This window comes from Branchiostoma lanceolatum, chromosome 14, assembly GCF_035083965.1.
Source record: "Branchiostoma lanceolatum isolate klBraLanc5 chromosome 14, klBraLanc5.hap2, whole genome shotgun sequence".
NCBI lineage: Eukaryota > Metazoa > Chordata > Leptocardii > Amphioxiformes > Branchiostomatidae > Branchiostoma > Branchiostoma lanceolatum.
Genome location: NC_089735.1, coordinates 13,296,820 through 13,315,428, shown reverse-complemented (window position 1 = coordinate 13,315,428; position 18,609 = coordinate 13,296,820). Strand labels below are relative to the sequence as shown.

Sequence of the window (18,609 nt, the reverse complement as noted above, 5' to 3'; positions counted from 1 at the left end):
GGAGGAGATCATTGTGAAACAAGTAAGTATTCCTATCATAAAGTTGTAAAAAAGATCGGTGCGGGCGTTTTGAATGGCAAAGCAGAACTTTATTCTTAGACTGTCAAATTTGATACTTGAACATTGACATATGTCTCGTAGCAGTGGAGAAGAAAAGTCTTGATCATGGAGGAAATCTACTGCTGATTGTCTTTGGAGATTCATAGCATATTTCAGGCAATTGCAGGTTGAATTTCTCGGAAACACATTTAACTGCCATCCCACTATGTCAATGCAGACATCGACGACTGTTCTTCTGTGGTCTGTGAAAATGGCGGAACTTGCATTGACGGCGTCAACAGCTACAGCTGTAATTGTGCTCCTGGCTATGGAGGAGATCATTGTGAAACAAGTAAGTATTCCTATCATAAAGTTGTAAAAAAGATCGGTGCGGGCGTTTTGAATGGCAAAGCAGAACTTTATTCTTAGACTGTCACATTTGGTACTTGAACATTGACATGTGTCGAGGTAGCAGAGGAGAAGAAAAGTCTTGACATGGAGGAAATCTACTGCTGATTGTCTTTGGAGATTCATAGCATATTTCAGGCAATTGCAGGTTGAATTTCTCGGAAACACATTTAACTGCCATCCCACTATGTCAATGCAGACATCGACGACTGTTCTTCTGTGGTCTGTGAAAATGGCGGAACTTGCATTGACGGCGTCAACAGCTACAGCTGTAATTGTGCTCCTGGCTATGGAGGAGATCATTGTGAAACAAGTAAGTATTCCTATCATAAAGTTGTAAAAAAGATCGGTGCGGGCGTTTTGAATGGCAAAGCAGAACTTTATTCTTAGACTGTCACATTTGGTACTTGAACATTGACATATGTCTCGTAGCAGTGGAGAAGAAAAGTCTTGACATGGAGGAAATCTACTGCTGATTGTCTTTGGAGATTCATAGCATATTTCAGGCAATTGCAGGTTGAATTTCTCGGAAACACATTTAACTGCCATCCCACTATGTCAATGCAGACATCGACGACTGTTCTTCTGTGGTCTGTGAAAATGGCGGAACTTGCATTGACGGCGTCAACAGCTACAGCTGTAATTGTGCTCCTGGCTATGAAGGAGATCATTGTGAAACAAGTAAGTATTCCTATCATAAAGTTGTAAAAAAGATCGGTGCGGGCGTTTTGAATGGCAAAGCAGAACTTTATTCTTAGACTGTCAAATTTGATACTTGAACATTGACATATGTCTCGTAGCAGTGGAGAAGAAAAGTCTTGACATGGAGGAAATCTACTGCTGATTGTCTTTGGAGATTCATAGCATATTTCAGGCAATTGCAGGTTGAATTTCTCGGAAACACATTTAACTGCCATCCCACTATGTCAATGCAGACATCGACGACTGTTCTTCTGTGGTCTGTGAAAATGGCGGAACTTGCATTGACGGCGTCAACAGCTACAGCTGTAATTGTGCTCCTGGCTATGGAGGAGATCATTGTGAAACAAGTAAGTATTCCTATCATAAAGTTGTAAAAAAGATCGGTGCGGGCGTTTTGAATGGCAAAGCAGAACTTTATTCTTAGACTGTCACATTTGGTACTTGAACATTGACATATGTCTCGTAGCAGTGGAGAAGAAAAGTCTTGACATGGAGGAAATCTACTGCTGATTGTCTTTGGAGATTCATAGCATATTTCAGGCAATTGCAGGTTGAATTTCTCGGAAACACATTTAACTGCCATCCCACTATGTCAATGCAGACATCGACGACTGTTCTTCTGTGGTCTGTGAAAATGGCGGAACTTGCATTGACGGCGTCAACAGCTACAGCTGTAATTGTGCTCCTGGCTATGGAGGAGATCATTGTGAAACAAGTAAGTATTCCTATCATAAAGTTGTAAAAAAGATCGGTGCGGGCGTTTTGAATGGCAAAGCAGAACTTTATTCTTAGACTGTCACATTTGGTACTTGAACATTGACATATGTCTCGTAGCAGAGGAGAAGAAAAGTCTTGACATGGAGGAAATCTACTGCTGATTGTCTTTGGAGATTCATAGCATATTTCAGGCAATTGCAGGTTGAATTTCTCGGAAACACATTTAACTGCCATCCCACTATGTCAATGCAGACATCGACGACTGTTCTTCTGTGGTCTGTGAAAATGGCGGAACTTGCATTGACGGCGTCAACAGCTACAGCTGTAATTGTGCTCCTGGCTATGAAGGAGATCATTGTGAAACAAGTAAGTATTCCTATCATAAAGTTGTAAAAAAGATCGGTGCGGGCGTTTTGAATGGCAAAGCAGAACTTTATTCTTAGACTGTCAAATTTGATACTTGAACATTGACATATGTCTCGTAGCAGTGGAGAAGAAAAGTCTTGACATGGAGGAAATCTACTGCTGATCGTCTTTGGAGATTCATAGCATATTTCAGGCAATTGCAGGTTGAATTTCTCGGAAACACATTTAACTGCCATCCCACTATGTCAATGCAGACATCGACGACTGTTCTTCTGTGGTCTGTGAAAATGGCGGAACTTGCATTGACGGCGTCAACAGCTACAGCTGTAATTGTGCTCCTGGCTATGGAGGAGATCATTGTGAAACAAGTAAGTATTCCTATCATAAAGTTGTAAAAAAGATCGGTGCGGGCGTTTTGAATGGCAAAGCAGAACTTTATTCTTAGACTGTCAAATTTGATACTTGAACATTGACATATGTCTCGTAGCAGTGGAGAAGAAAAGTCTTGACATGGAGGAAATCTACTGCTGATTGTCTTTGGAGATTCATAGCATATTTCAGGCAATTGCAGGTTGAATTTCTCGGAAACACATTTAACTGCCATCCCACTATGTCAATGCAGACATCGACGACTGTTCTTCTGTGGTCTGTGAAAATGGCGGAACTTGCATTGACGGCGTCAACAGCTACAGCTGTAATTGTGCTCCTGGCTATGGAGGAGATCATTGTGAAACAAGTAAGTATTCCTATCATAAAGTTGTAAAAAAGATCGGTGCGGGCGTTTTGAATGGCAAAGCAGAACTTTATTCTTAGACTGTCACATTTGGTACTTGAACATTGACATATGTCTCGTAGCAGTGGAGAAGAAAAGTCTTGACATGGAGGAAATCTACTGCTGATTGTCTTTGGAGATTCATAGCATATTTCAGGCAATTGCAGGTTGAATTTCTCGGAAACACATTTAACTGCCATCCCACTATGTCAATGCAGACATCGACGACTGTTCTTCTGTGGTCTGTGAAAATGGCGGAACTTGCATTGACGGCGTCAACAGCTACAGCTGTAATTGTGCTCCTGGCTATGGAGGAGATCATTGTGAAACAAGTAAGTATTCCTATCATAAAGTTGTAAAAAAGATCGGTGCGGGCGTTTTGAATGGCAAAGCAGAACTTTATTCTTAGACTGTCACATTTGGTACTTGAACATTGACATATGTCTCGTAGCAGAGGAGAAGAAAAGTCTTGACATGGAGGAAATCTACTGCTGATTGTCTTTGGAGATTCATAGCATATTTCAGGCAATTGCAGGTTGAATTTCTCGGAAACACATTTAACTGCCATCCCACTATGTCAATGCAGACATCGACGACTGTTCTTCTGTGGTCTGTGAAAATGGCGGAACTTGCATTGACGGCGTCAACAGCTACAGCTGTAATTGTGCTCCTGGCTATGAAGGAGATCATTGTGAAACAAGTAAGTATTCCTATCATAAAGTTGTAAAAAAGATCGGTGCGGGCGTTTTGAATGGCAAAGCAGAACTTTATTCTTAGACTGTCAAATTTGATACTTGAACATTGACATATGTCTCGTAGCAGTGGAGAAGAAAAGTCTTGACATGGAGGAAATCTACTGCTGATCGTCTTTGGAGATTCATAGCATATTTCAGGCAATTGCAGGTTGAATTTCTCGGAAACACATTTAACTGCCATCCCACTATGTCAATGCAGACATCGACGACTGTTCTTCTGTGGTCTGTGAAAATGGCGGAACTTGCATTGACGGCGTCAACAGCTACAGCTGTAATTGTGCTCCTGGCTATGGAGGAGATCATTGTGAAACAAGTAAGTATTCCTATCATAAAGTTGTAAAAAAGATCGGTGCGGGCGTTTTGAATGGCAAAGCAGAACTTTATTCTTAGACTGTCACATTTGGTACTTTAACATTGACATATGTCTCGTAGCAGTGGAGAAGAAAAGTCTTGACATGGAGGAAATCTACTGCTGATTGTCTTTGGAGATTCATAGCATATTTCAGGCAATTGCAGGTTGAATTTCTCGGAAACACATTTAACTGCCATCCCACTATGTCAATGCAGACATCGACGACTGTTCTTCTGTGGTCTGTGAAAATGGCGGAACTTGCATTGACGGCGTCAACAGCTACAGCTGTAATTGTGCTCCTGGCTATGGAGGAGATCATTGTGAAACAAGTAAGTATTCCTATCATAAAGTTGTAAAAAAGATCGGTGCGGGCGTTTTGAATGGCAAAGCAGAACTTTATTCTTAGACTGTCAAATTTGATACTTGAACATTGACATATGTCTCGTAGCAGTGGAGAAGAAAAGTCTTGACATGGAGGAAATCTACTGCTGATTGTCTTTGGAGATTCATAGCATATTTCAGGCAATTGCAGGTTGAATTTCTCGGAAACACATTTAACTGCCATCCCACTATGTCAATGCAGACATCGACGACTGTTCTTCTGTGGTCTGTGAAAATGGCGGAACTTGCATTGACGGCGTCAACAGCTACAGCTGTAATTGTGCTCCTGGCTATGGAGGAGATCATTGTGAAACAAGTAAGTATTCCTATCATAAAGTTGTAAAAAAGATCGGTGCGGGCGTTTTGAATGGCAAAGCAGAACTTTATTCTTAGACTGTCAAATTTGATACTTGAACATTGACATATGTCTCGTAGCAGTGGAGAAGAAAAGTCTTGACATGGAGGAAATCTACTGCTGATTGTCTTTGGAGATTCATAGCATATTTCAGGCAATTGCAGGTTGAATTTCTCGGAAACACATTTAACTGCCATCCCACTATGTCAATGCAGACATCGACGACTGTTCTTCTGTGGTCTGTGAAAATGGCGGAACTTGCATTGACGGCGTCAACAGCTACAGCTGTAATTGTGCTCCTGGCTATGGAGGAGATCATTGTGAAACAAGTAAGTATTCCTATCATAAAGTTGTAAAAAAGATCGGTGCGGGCGTTTTGAATGGCAAAGCAGAACTTTATTCTTAGACTGTCAAATTTGATACTTGAACATTGACATATGTCTCGTAGCAGTGGAGAAGAAAAGTCTTGACATGGAGGAAATCTACTGCTGATTGTCTTTGGAGATTCATAGCATATTTCAGGCAATTGCAGGTTGAATTTCTCGGAAACACATTTAACTGCCATCCCACTATGTCAATGCAGACATCGACGACTGTTCTTCTGTGGTCTGTGAAAATGGCGGAACTTGCATTGACGGCGTCAACAGCTACAGCTGTAATTGTGCTCCTGGCTATGGAGGAGATCATTGTGAAACAAGTAAGTATTCCTATCATAAAGTTGTAAAAAAGATCGGTGCGGGCGTTTTGAATGGCAAAGCAGAACTTTATTCTTAGACTGTCACATTTGGTACTTTAACATTGACATATGTCGAGGTAGCAGAGGAGAAGAAAAGTCTTGACATGGAGGAAATCTACTGCTGATTGTCTTTGGAGATTCATAGCATATTTCAGGCAATTGCAGGTTGAATTTCTCGGAAACACATTTAACTGCCATCCCACTATGTCAATGCAGACATCGACGACTGTTCTTCTGTGGTCTGTGAAAATGGCGGAACTTGCATTGACGGCGTCAACAGCTACAGCTGTAATTGTGCTCCTGGCTATGGAGGAGATCATTGTGAAACAAGTAAGTATTCCTATCATAAAGTTGTAAAAAAGATCGGTGCGGGCGTTTTGAATGGCAAAGCAGAACTTTATTCTTAGACTGTCAAATTTGATACTTGAACATTGACATATGTCTCGTAGCAGTGGAGAAGAAAAGTCTTGACATGGAGGAAATCTACTGCTGATTGTCTTTGGAGATTCATAGCATATTTCAGGCAATTGCAGGTTGAATTTCTCGGAAACACATTTAACTGCCATCCCACTATGTCAATGCAGACATCGACGACTGTTCTTCTGTGATCTGTGAAAATGGCGGAACTTGCATTGACGGCGTCAACAGCTACAGCTGTAATTGTGCTCCTGGCTATGGAGGAGATCATTGTGAAACAAGTAAGTATTCCTATCATAAAGTTGTAAAAAAGATCGGTGCGGGCGTTTTGAATGGCAAAGCAGAACTTTATTCTTAGACTGTCACATTTGGTACTTGAACATTGACATATGTTGAGGAAGCAGAGGAGAAGAAAAGTCTTGACATGGAGGAAATCTACTGCTGATTGTCTTTGGAGATTCATAGCATATTGCAGGTTGAATTTCTCGGAAACACATTTAACTGCCATCCCACTATGTCAATGCAGACATCGACGACTGTTCTTCTGTGGTCTGTGAAAATGGCGGAACTTGCATTGACGGCGTCAACAGCTACAGCTGTAATTGTGCTCCTGGCTATGGAGGAGATCATTGTGAAACAAGTAAGTATTCCTATCATAAAGTTGTAAAAAAGATCGGTGCGGGCGTTTTGAATGGCAAAGCAGAACTTTATTCTTAGACTGTCACATTTGATACTTGAACATTGACATATGTCTCGTAGCAGTGGAGAAGAAAAGTCTTGACATGGAGGAAATCTACTGCTGATTATCTTTGGAGATTCATAGCATATTGCAGGTTGAATTTCTCGGAAACACATTTAACTGCCATCCCACTATGTCAATGCAGACATCGACGACTGTTCTTCTGTGGTCTGTGAAAATGGCGGAACTTGCATTGACGGCGTCAACAGCTACAGCTGTAATTGTGCTCCTGGCTATGGAGGAGATCATTGTGAAACAAGTAAGTATTCCTATCATAAAGTTGTAAAAAAGATCGGTGCGGGCGTTTTGAATGGCAAAGCAGAACTTTATTCTTAGACTGTCACATTTGGTACTTGAACATTGACATATGTTGAGGAAGCAGAGGAGAAGAAAAGTCTTGACATGGAGGAAATCTACTGCTGATTGTCTTTGGAGATTCATAGCATATTGCAGGTTGAATTTCTCGGAAACACATTTAACTGCCATCCCACTATGTCAATGCAGACATCGACGACTGTTCTTCTGTGGTCTGTGAAAATGGCGGAACTTGCATTGACGGCGTCAACAGCTACAGCTGTAATTGTGCTCCTGGCTATGGAGGAGATCATTGTGAAACAAGTAAGTATTCCTATCATAAAGTTGTAAAAAAGATCGGTGCGGGCGTTTTGAATGGCAAAGCAGAACTTTATTCTTAGACTGTCACATTTAGTACTTGAACATTGACATATGTCTCGTAGCAGTGGAGAAGAAAAGTCTTGACATGGAGGAAATCTACTGCTGATTATCTTTGGAGATTCATAGCATATTGCAGGTTGAATTTCTCGGAAACACATTTAACTGCCATCCCACTATGTCAATGCAGACATCGACGACTGTTCTTCTGTGGTCTGTGAAAATGGCGGAACTTGCATTGACGGCGTCAACAGCTACAGCTGTAATTGTGCTCCTGGCTATGGAGGAGATCATTGTGAAACAAGTAAGTATTCCTATCATAAAGTTGTAAAAAAGATCGGTGCGGGCGTTTTGAATGGCAAAGCAGAACTTTATTCTTAGACTGTCAAATTTGATACTTGAACATTGACATATGTCTCGTAGCAGTGGAGAAGAAAAGTCTTGACATGGAGGAAATCTACTGCTGATTGTCTTTGGAGATTCATAGCATATTTCAGGCAATTGCAGGTTGAATTTCTCGGAAACACATTTAACTGCCATCCCACTATGTCAATGCAGACATCGACGACTGTTCTTCTGTGGTCTGTGAAAATGGCGGAACTTGCATTGACGGCGTCAACAGCTACAGCTGTAATTGTGCTCCTGGCTATGGAGGAGATCATTGTGAAACAAGTAAGTATTCCTATCATAAAGTTGTAAAAAAGATCGGGGCGGGCGTTTTGAATGGCAAAGCAGAACTTTATTCTTAGACTGTCACATTTGGTACTTGAACATTGACATATGTCGAGGTAGCAGAGGAGAAGAAAAGTCTTGACATGGAGGAAATCTACTGCTGATTGTCTTTGGAGATTCATAGCATATTTCAGGCAATTGCAGGTTGAATTTCTCGGAAACACATTTAACTGCCATCCCACTATGTCAATGCAGACATCGACGACTGTTCTTCTGTGGTCTGTGAAAATGGCGGAACTTGCATTGACGGCGTCAACAGCTACAGCTGTAATTGTGCTCCTGGCTATGGAGGAGATCATTGTGAAACAAGTAAGTATTCCTATCATAAAGTTGTAAAAAAGATCGGTGCGGGCGTTTTGAATGGCAAAGCAGAACTTTATTCTTAGACTGTCACATTTGGTACTTGAACATTGACATATGTCTCGTAGCAGTGGAGAAGAAAAGTCTTGACATGGAGGAAATCTACTGCTGATTGTCTTTGGAGATTCATAGCATATTTCAGGCAATTGCAGGTTGAATTTCTCGGAAACACATTTAACTGCCATCCCACTATGTCAATGCAGACATCGACGACTGTTCTTCTGTGGTCTGTGAAAATGGCGGAACTTGCATTGACGGCGTCAACAGCTACAGCTGTAATTGTGCTCCTGGCTATGGAGGAGATCATTGTGAAACAAGTAAGTATTCCTATCATAAAGTTGTAAAAAAGATCGGTGCGGGCGTTTTGAATGGCAAAGCAGAACTTTATTCTAAGACTGTCACATTTGGTACTTCAACATTGACATATATCCAGGTAGCAGAGGAGAAGAAAAGTCTTGACATGGAGGAAATCTACTGCTGATTATCTTTGGAGATTCATAGCATATTGCAGGTTGAATTTCTCGGAAACACATTTAACTGCCATCCCACTATGTCAATGCAGACATCGACGACTGTTCTTCTGTGGTCTGTGAAAATGGCGGAACTTGCATTGACGGCGTCAACAGCTACAGCTGTAATTGTGCTCCTGGCTATGGAGGAGATCATTGTGAAACAAGTAAGTATTCCTATCATAAAGTTGTAAAAAAAGATCGGTGCGGGCGTTTTGAATGGCAAAGCAGAACTTTATTCTTAGACTGTCAAATTTGATACTTGAACATTGACATATGTCTCGTAGCAGTGGAGAAGAAAAGTCTTGATCATGGAGGAAATCTACTGCTGATTGTCTTTGGAGATTCATAGCATATTTCAGGCAATTGCAGGTTGAATTTCTCGGAAACACATTTAACTGCCATCCCACTATGTCAATGCAGACATCGACGACTGTTCTTCTGTGGTCTGTGAAAATGGCGGAACTTGCATTGACGGCGTCAACAGCTACAGCTGTAATTGTGCTCCTGGCTATGGAGGAGATCATTGTGAAACAAGTAAGTATTCCTATCATAAAGTTGTAAAAAAGATCGGTGCGGGCGTTTTGAATGGCAAAGCAGAACTTTATTCTTAGACTGTCACATTTGGTACTTGAACATTGACATATGTCGAGGTAGCAGAGGAGAAGAAAAGTCTTGACATGGAGGAAATCTACTGCTGATTGTCTTTGGAGATTCATAGCATATTTCAGGCAATTGCAGGTTGAATTTCTCGGAAACACATTTAACTGCCATCCCACTATGTCAATGCAGACATCGACGACTGTTCTTCTGTGGTCTGTGAAAATGGCGGAACTTGCATTGACGGCGTCAACAGCTACAGCTGTAATTGTGCTCCTGGCTATGGAGGAGATCATTGTGAAACAAGTAAGTATTCCTATCATAAAGTTGTAAAAAAGATCGGTGCGGGCGTTTTGAATGGCAAAGCAGAACTTTATTCTTAGACTGTCACATTTGGTACTTGAACATTGACATATGTCTCGTAGCAGTGGAGAAGAAAAGTCTTGACATGGAGGAAATCTACTGCTGATTGTCTTTGGAGATTCATAGCATATTTCCGGCAATTGCAGGTTGAATTTCTCGGAAACACATTTAACTGCCATCCCACTATGTCAATGCAGACATCGACGACTGTTCTTCTGTGGTCTGTGAAAATGGCGGAACTTGCATTGACGGCGTCAACAGCTACAGCTGTAATTGTGCTCCTGGCTATGGAGGAGATCATTGTGAAACAAGTAAGTATTCCTATCATAAAGTTGTAAAAAAGATCGGTGCGGGCGTTTTGAATGGCAAAGCAGAACTTTATTCTAAGACTGTCACATTTGGTACTTTAACATTGACATATATCCAGGTAGCAGAGGAGAAGAAAAGTCTTGACATGGAGGAAATCTACTGCTGATTATCTTTGGAGATTCATAGCATATTGCAGGTTGAATTTCTCGGAAACACATTTAACTGCCATCCCACTATGTCAATGCAGACATCGACGACTGTTCTTCTGTGGTCTGTGAAAATGGCGGAACTTGCATTGACGGCGTCAACAGCTACAGCTGTAATTGTGCTCCTGGCTATGGAGGAGATCATTGTGAAACAAGTAAGTATTCCTATCATAAAGTTGTAAAAAAGATCGGTGCGGGCGTTTTGAATGGCAAAGCAGAACTTTATTCTTAGACTGTCAAATTTGATACTTGAACATTGACATATGTCTCGTAGCAGTGGAGAAGAAAAGTCTTGATCATGGAGGAAATCTACTGCTGATTGTCTTTGGAGATTCATAGCATATTTCAGGCAATTGCAGGTTGAATTTCTCGGAAACACATTTAACTGCCATCCCACTATGTCAATGCAGACATCGACGACTGTTCTTCTGTGGTCTGTGAAAATGGCGGAACTTGCATTGACGGCGTCAACAGCTACAGCTGTAATTGTGCTCCTGGCTATGGAGGAGATCATTGTGAAACAAGTAAGTATTCCTATCATAAAGTTGTAAAAAAGATCGGTGCGGGCGTTTTGAATGGCAAAGCAGAACTTTATTCTTAGACTGTCACATTTGGTACTTGAACATTGACATGTGTCGAGGTAGCAGAGGAGAAGAAAAGTCTTGACATGGAGGAAATCTACTGCTGATTGTCTTTGGAGATTCATAGCATATTTCAGGCAATTGCAGGTTGAATTTCTCGGAAACACATTTAACTGCCATCCCACTATGTCAATGCAGACATCGACGACTGTTCTTCTGTGGTCTGTGAAAATGGCGGAACTTGCATTGACGGCGTCAACAGCTACAGCTGTAATTGTGCTCCTGGCTATGGAGGAGATCATTGTGAAACAAGTAAGTATTCCTATCATAAAGTTGTAAAAAAGATCGGTGCGGGCGTTTTGAATGGCAAAGCAGAACTTTATTCTTAGACTGTCACATTTGGTACTTGAACATTGACATATGTCTCGTAGCAGTGGAGAAGAAAAGTCTTGACATGGAGGAAATCTACTGCTGATTGTCTTTGGAGATTCATAGCATATTTCAGGCAATTGCAGGTTGAATTTCTCGGAAACACATTTAACTGCCATCCCACTATGTCAATGCAGACATCGACGACTGTTCTTCTGTGGTCTGTGAAAATGGCGGAACTTGCATTGACGGCGTCAACAGCTACAGCTGTAATTGTGCTCCTGGCTATGAAGGAGATCATTGTGAAACAAGTAAGTATTCCTATCATAAAGTTGTAAAAAAGATCGGTGCGGGCGTTTTGAATGGCAAAGCAGAACTTTATTCTTAGACTGTCAAATTTGATACTTGAACATTGACATATGTCTCGTAGCAGTGGAGAAGAAAAGTCTTGACATGGAGGAAATCTACTGCTGATTGTCTTTGGAGATTCATAGCATATTTCAGGCAATTGCAGGTTGAATTTCTCGGAAACACATTTAACTGCCATCCCACTATGTCAATGCAGACATCGACGACTGTTCTTCTGTGGTCTGTGAAAATGGCGGAACTTGCATTGACGGCGTCAACAGCTACAGCTGTAATTGTGCTCCTGGCTATGGAGGAGATCATTGTGAAACAAGTAAGTATTCCTATCATAAAGTTGTAAAAAAGATCGGTGCGGGCGTTTTGAATGGCAAAGCAGAACTTTATTCTTAGACTGTCACATTTGGTACTTGAACATTGACATATGTCTCGTAGCAGTGGAGAAGAAAAGTCTTGACATGGAGGAAATCTACTGCTGATTGTCTTTGGAGATTCATAGCATATTTCAGGCAATTGCAGGTTGAATTTCTCGGAAACACATTTAACTGCCATCCCACTATGTCAATGCAGACATCGACGACTGTTCTTCTGTGGTCTGTGAAAATGGCGGAACTTGCATTGACGGCGTCAACAGCTACAGCTGTAATTGTGCTCCTGGCTATGGAGGAGATCATTGTGAAACAAGTAAGTATTCCTATCATAAAGTTGTAAAAAAGATCGGTGCGGGCGTTTTGAATGGCAAAGCAGAACTTTATTCTTAGACTGTCACATTTGGTACTTGAACATTGACATATGTCTCGTAGCAGAGGAGAAGAAAAGTCTTGACATGGAGGAAATCTACTGCTGATTGTCTTTGGAGATTCATAGCATATTTCAGGCAATTGCAGGTTGAATTTCTCGGAAACACATTTAACTGCCATCCCACTATGTCAATGCAGACATCGACGACTGTTCTTCTGTGGTCTGTGAAAATGGCGGAACTTGCATTGACGGCGTCAACAGCTACAGCTGTAATTGTGCTCCTGGCTATGAAGGAGATCATTGTGAAACAAGTAAGTATTCCTATCATAAAGTTGTAAAAAAGATCGGTGCGGGCGTTTTGAATGGCAAAGCAGAACTTTATTCTTAGACTGTCAAATTTGATACTTGAACATTGACATATGTCTCGTAGCAGTGGAGAAGAAAAGTCTTGACATGGAGGAAATCTACTGCTGATCGTCTTTGGAGATTCATAGCATATTTCAGGCAATTGCAGGTTGAATTTCTCGGAAACACATTTAACTGCCATCCCACTATGTCAATGCAGACATCGACGACTGTTCTTCTGTGGTCTGTGAAAATGGCGGAACTTGCATTGACGGCGTCAACAGCTACAGCTGTAATTGTGCTCCTGGCTATGGAGGAGATCATTGTGAAACAAGTAAGTATTCCTATCATAAAGTTGTAAAAAAGATCGGTGCGGGCGTTTTGAATGGCAAAGCAGAACTTTATTCTTAGACTGTCAAATTTGATACTTGAACATTGACATATGTCTCGTAGCAGTGGAGAAGAAAAGTCTTGACATGGAGGAAATCTACTGCTGATTGTCTTTGGAGATTCATAGCATATTTCAGGCAATTGCAGGTTGAATTTCTCGGAAACACATTTAACTGCCATCCCACTATGTCAATGCAGACATCGACGACTGTTCTTCTGTGGTCTGTGAAAATGGCGGAACTTGCATTGACGGCGTCAACAGCTACAGCTGTAATTGTGCTCCTGGCTATGGAGGAGATCATTGTGAAACAAGTAAGTATTCCTATCATAAAGTTGTAAAAAAGATCGGTGCGGGCGTTTTGAATGGCAAAGCAGAACTTTATTCTTAGACTGTCACATTTGGTACTTGAACATTGACATATGTCTCGTAGCAGTGGAGAAGAAAAGTCTTGAGATGGAGGAAATCTACTGCTGATTGTCTTTGGAGATTCATAGCATATTTCAGGCAATTGCAGGTTGAATTTCTCGGAAACACATTTAACTGCCATCCCACTATGTCAATGCAGACATCGACGACTGTTCTTCTGTGGTCTGTGAAAATGGCGGAACTTGCATTGACGGCGTCAACAGCTACAGCTGTAATTGTGCTCCTGGCTATGGAGGAGATCATTGTGAAACAAGTAAGTATTCCTATCATAAAGTTGTAAAAAAGATCGGTGCGGGCGTTTTGAATGGCAAAGCAGAACTTTATTCTTAGACTGTCACATTTGGTACTTGAACATTGACATATGTCTCGTAGCAGAGGAGAAGAAAAGTCTTGACATGGAGGAAATCTACTGCTGATTGTCTTTGGAGATTCATAGCATATTTCAGGCAATTGCAGGTTGAATTTCTCGGAAACACATTTAACTGCCATCCCACTATGTCAATGCAGACATCGACGACTGTTCTTCTGTGGTCTGTGAAAATGGCGGAACTTGCATTGACGGCGTCAACAGCTACAGCTGTAATTGTGCTCCTGGCTATGAAGGAGATCATTGTGAAACAAGTAAGTATTCCTATCATAAAGTTGTAAAAAAGATCGGTGCGGGCGTTTTGAATGGCAAAGCAGAACTTTATTCTTAGACTGTCAAATTTGATACTTGAACATTGACATATGTCTCGTAGCAGTGGAGAAGAAAAGTCTTGACATGGAGGAAATCTACTGCTGATCGTCTTTGGAGATTCATAGCATATTTCAGGCAATTGCAGGTTGAATTTCTCGGAAACACATTTAACTGCCATCCCACTATGTCAATGCAGACATCGACGACTGTTCTTCTGTGGTCTGTGAAAATGGCGGAACTTGCATTGACGGCGTCAACAGCTACAGCTGTAATTGTGCTCCTGGCTATGGAGGAGATCATTGTGAAACAAGTAAGTATTCCTATCATAAAGTTGTAAAAAAGATCGGTGCGGGCGTTTTGAATGGCAAAGCAGAACTTTATTCTTAGACTGTCACATTTGGTACTTTAACATTGACATATGTCTCGTAGCAGTGGAGAAGAAAAGTCTTGACATGGAGGAAATCTACTGCTGATTGTCTTTGGAGATTCATAGCATATTTCAGGCAATTGCAGGTTGAATTTCTCGGAAACACATTTAACTGCCATCCCACTATGTCAATGCAGACATCGACGACTGTTCTTCTGTGGTCTGTGAAAATGGCGGAACTTGCATTGACGGCGTCAACAGCTACAGCTGTAATTGTGCTCCTGGCTATGGAGGAGATCATTGTGAAACAAGTAAGTATTCCTATCATAAAGTTGTAAAAAAGATCGGTGCGGGCGTTTTGAATGGCAAAGCAGAACTTTATTCTTAGACTGTCAAATTTGATACTTGAACATTGACATATGTCTCGTAGCAGTGGAGAAGAAAAGTCTTGACATGGAGGAAATCTACTGCTGATTGTCTTTGGAGATTCATAGCATATTTCAGGCAATTGCAGGTTGAATTTCTCGGAAACACATTTAACTGCCATCCCACTATGTCAATGCAGACATCGACGACTGTTCTTCTGTGGTCTGTGAAAATGGCGGAACTTGCATTGACGGCGTCAACAGCTACAGCTGTAATTGTGCTCCTGGCTATGGAGGAGATCATTGTGAAACAAGTAAGTATTCCTATCATAAAGTTGTAAAAAAGATCGGTGCGGGCGTTTTGAATGGCAAATCAGACCTTTATTCTAAGACTGTCACATTTGGTACTTCAACATTGACATATATCCAGGTAGCAGAGGAGAAGAAAAGTCTTGACATGGAGGAAATCTACTGCTGATTATCTTTGGAGATTCATAGCATATTGCAGGTTGAATTTCTCGGAAACACATTTAACTGCCATCCCACTATGTCAATGCAGACATCGACGACTGTTCTTCTGTGGTCTGTGAAAATGGCGGAACTTGCATTGACGGCGTCAACAGCTACAGCTGTAATTGTGCTCCTGGCTATGGAGGAGATCATTGTGAAACAAGTAAGTATTCCTATCATAAAGTTGTAAAAAAGATCGGTGCGGGCGTTTTGAATGGCAAAGCAGAACTTTATTCTTAGACTGTCACATTTGGTACTTTAACATTGACATATGTCTCGTAGCAGTGGAGAAGACAAGTCTTGACATGGAGGAAATCTACTGCTGATTGTCTTTGGAGATTCATAGCATATTTCAGGCAATTGCAGGTTGAATTTCTCGGAAACACATTTAACTGCCATCCCACTATGTCAATGCAGACATCGACGACTGTTCTTCTGTGGTCTGTGAAAATGGCGGAACTTGCATTGACGGCGTCAACAGCTACAGCTGTAATTGTGCTCCTGGCTATGGAGGAGATCATTGTGAAACAAGTAAGTATTCCTATCATAAAGTTGTAAAAAAGATCGGTGCGGGCGTTTTGAATGGCAAAGCAGAACTTTATTCTTAGACTGTCACATTTGGTACTTGAACATTGACATATGTCTCGTAGCAGTGGAGAAGAAAAGTCTTGACATGGAGGAAATCTACTGCTGATTGTCTTTGGAGATTCATAGCATATTGCAGGCAATTGCAGGTTGAATTTCTCGGAAACACATTTAACTGCCATCCCACTATGTCAATGCAGACATCGACGACTGTTCTTCTGTGGTCTGTGAAAATGGCGGAACTTGCATTGACGGCGTCAACAGCTACAGCTGTAATTGTGCTCCTGGCTATGGAGGAGATCATTGTGAAACAAGTAAGTATTCCTATCATAAAGTTGTAAAAAAGATCGGTGCGGGCGTTTTGAATGGCAAAGCAGAACTTTATTCTTAGACTGTCAAATTTGATACTTGAACATTGACATATGTCTCGTAGCAGTGGAGAAGAAAAGTCTTGACATGGAGGAAATCTACTGCTGATTGTCTTTGGAGATTCATAGCATATTTCAGGCAATTGCAGGTTGAATTTCTCGGAAACACATTTAACTGCCATCCCACTATGTCAATGCAGACATCGACGACTGTTCATCTGTGGTCTGTGAAAATGGCGGAACTTGCATTGACGGCGTCAACAGCTACAGCTGTAATTGTCTTCCTGGCTATGGAGGAGATCATTGTGAAACAAGTAAGTATTCCTATCATAAAGTTGTAAATAAGATCGGTGCGGGCGTTTTGAATGGCAAAGCAGAACTTTATTCTAAGACTGTCACATTTGGTACTTTAACATTAACATATGTCTCGTAGCAGTGGAGATGAAAAGTCTTGACATTGAAGAAATCTACTGCTGATTGTCTTTGGAGATTCATAGCATATTTCAGGCAATTGCAGGTTGAATTTCTCGGAAACACATTTAACTGCCATCCCACTATGTCAATGCAGACATCGACGACTGTTCTTCTGTGGTCTGTGAAAATGGCGGAACTTGCATTGACAGCGTCAACAGCTACAGCTGTAATTGTGCTCCTGGCTATGGAGGAGATCATTGTGAAACAAGTAAGTTCTTTTATTATACACCTGCATACGGGTATAAACTTGATTAAATCGCCGCGTTTTGTGTTGAAAAGAACGACTTTATTCTAAGAACGTCAGTAATCTTACATCAACGTTGGCTGGAAGAGTCTCATGACCTGGAGATGAACAACATAGACATGGAGAAAATCTCCTTCTTATTGTCTTTGAAGATTCATATTTTTAGCGAAAGCAATTGCAATTTGGTTTCTGTCGCAACACATTTACTGCCATCTCAATACGTCAATGCAGACATCGACGACTGTTCTTCTGTGGTCTGTGAAAATGGCGGAACTTGCATTGACGGCGTCAACAACTTCAGCTGTATTTGTGCTTATTTCTCCGAAGGAGATCAGTATGAAATCATTTAGCCCCACCACCCGCGATAAGTTAGGAAATTCTTCTTACCTTGTTTCACAATGATCTTTTTTACTACAGCGATGTCCACCACAACGCAGGCAACGACGTCGAGCTTATTGACAACGCCAGGCGGACCACGTTAGTTCAACATATTAAGACCGTTCTTTTTTGGTCATCCTAGGTTTGGCCTTTTGAGGCCTGCCCCCGTAACTCCATTATTACTTATCGCATGACCACCAGATTTTTAGAGGATGATTTAAAAGTGAAATTGAAATAATATGACAGCTTTGGTCTCATTATGATGTCATATGACGTTATCATGACGTTATTTACATTATTTTATTGGCTGGAACCGTTTAAATAGGGTATTTCAATGAAAGTCAGAGGTATGCAAAAATTTAACTAAAATGATGACTAACAGCAAAAAAAGACCTTTGCTGTCAATAGCAACAGCGACGAAGTCAAGATGACGTTATGAAATAACGCCACCTTGGATCCGCCTGCTAGAATTTTCATATATACAATTTACTTGAGCAAAAAAACCTAAAACTGAAAATAGACAAAAAACTCCTAATTGAACCTTTTGTATAAAAATACCAGGTAGTGACGATTTTAAACGGAAACCTGACTTTTTATACCTAAGTCGGAATAGGTGTGGTTTAGCCAGAAAACCTGAAAACTACACTGTTAAATTCGAAATTAGTGAATTTGGTAAAATCTGCCTGTCAGAAACCCCTTGCCATGAACTTACTTATCAACTTATGATTATGGAATTTTTGCCAACTAGATTGTATGAAAAGTCACCAAGTTTGGCGGCTCTAGCATAAACCGTTCCGGAGTCATGCGACATGAAAGTTGGCGCCCCCCCCCCGTACGAATAGGGTTAAAACATCGTGACGGAGCGATTTTCGCAATTGAATTGTAATTTCAATGACATCTTGTCGATCATCTTAATTGGAAATAAAAGAATGT

General features: G+C 41.1%; 2 protein-coding genes across 2 annotated transcripts in view; both read left to right on the top strand.

Annotated features, from left to right (window-relative positions):
- LOC136448452 (uncharacterized) overlaps positions 1-18,609 on the top strand; it is a 75,029-nt gene that overhangs the window by 12,868 nt on the left and 43,552 nt on the right. The window contains exon 4 of the mRNA XM_066448017.1: positions 17,716-17,775. Within this exon, the coding sequence (XP_066304114.1) occupies positions 17,718-17,775 (58 nt within the window). The 5' untranslated portion in view covers positions 17,716-17,717. The remainder of the gene's footprint in view (positions 1-17,715; positions 17,776-18,609) is intronic.
- Positions 498-10,450, top strand: LOC136448630 (fibropellin-3-like). Its single transcript, XM_066448269.1, has 7 exons — positions 498-507; positions 1,018-1,128; positions 1,383-1,496; positions 1,751-1,864; positions 2,119-2,232; positions 2,487-2,542; positions 10,403-10,450. Exons 1-7 carry the CDS (start codon positions 498-500, stop codon positions 10,448-10,450), a joined length of 567 nt encoding a protein of 188 aa, XP_066304366.1.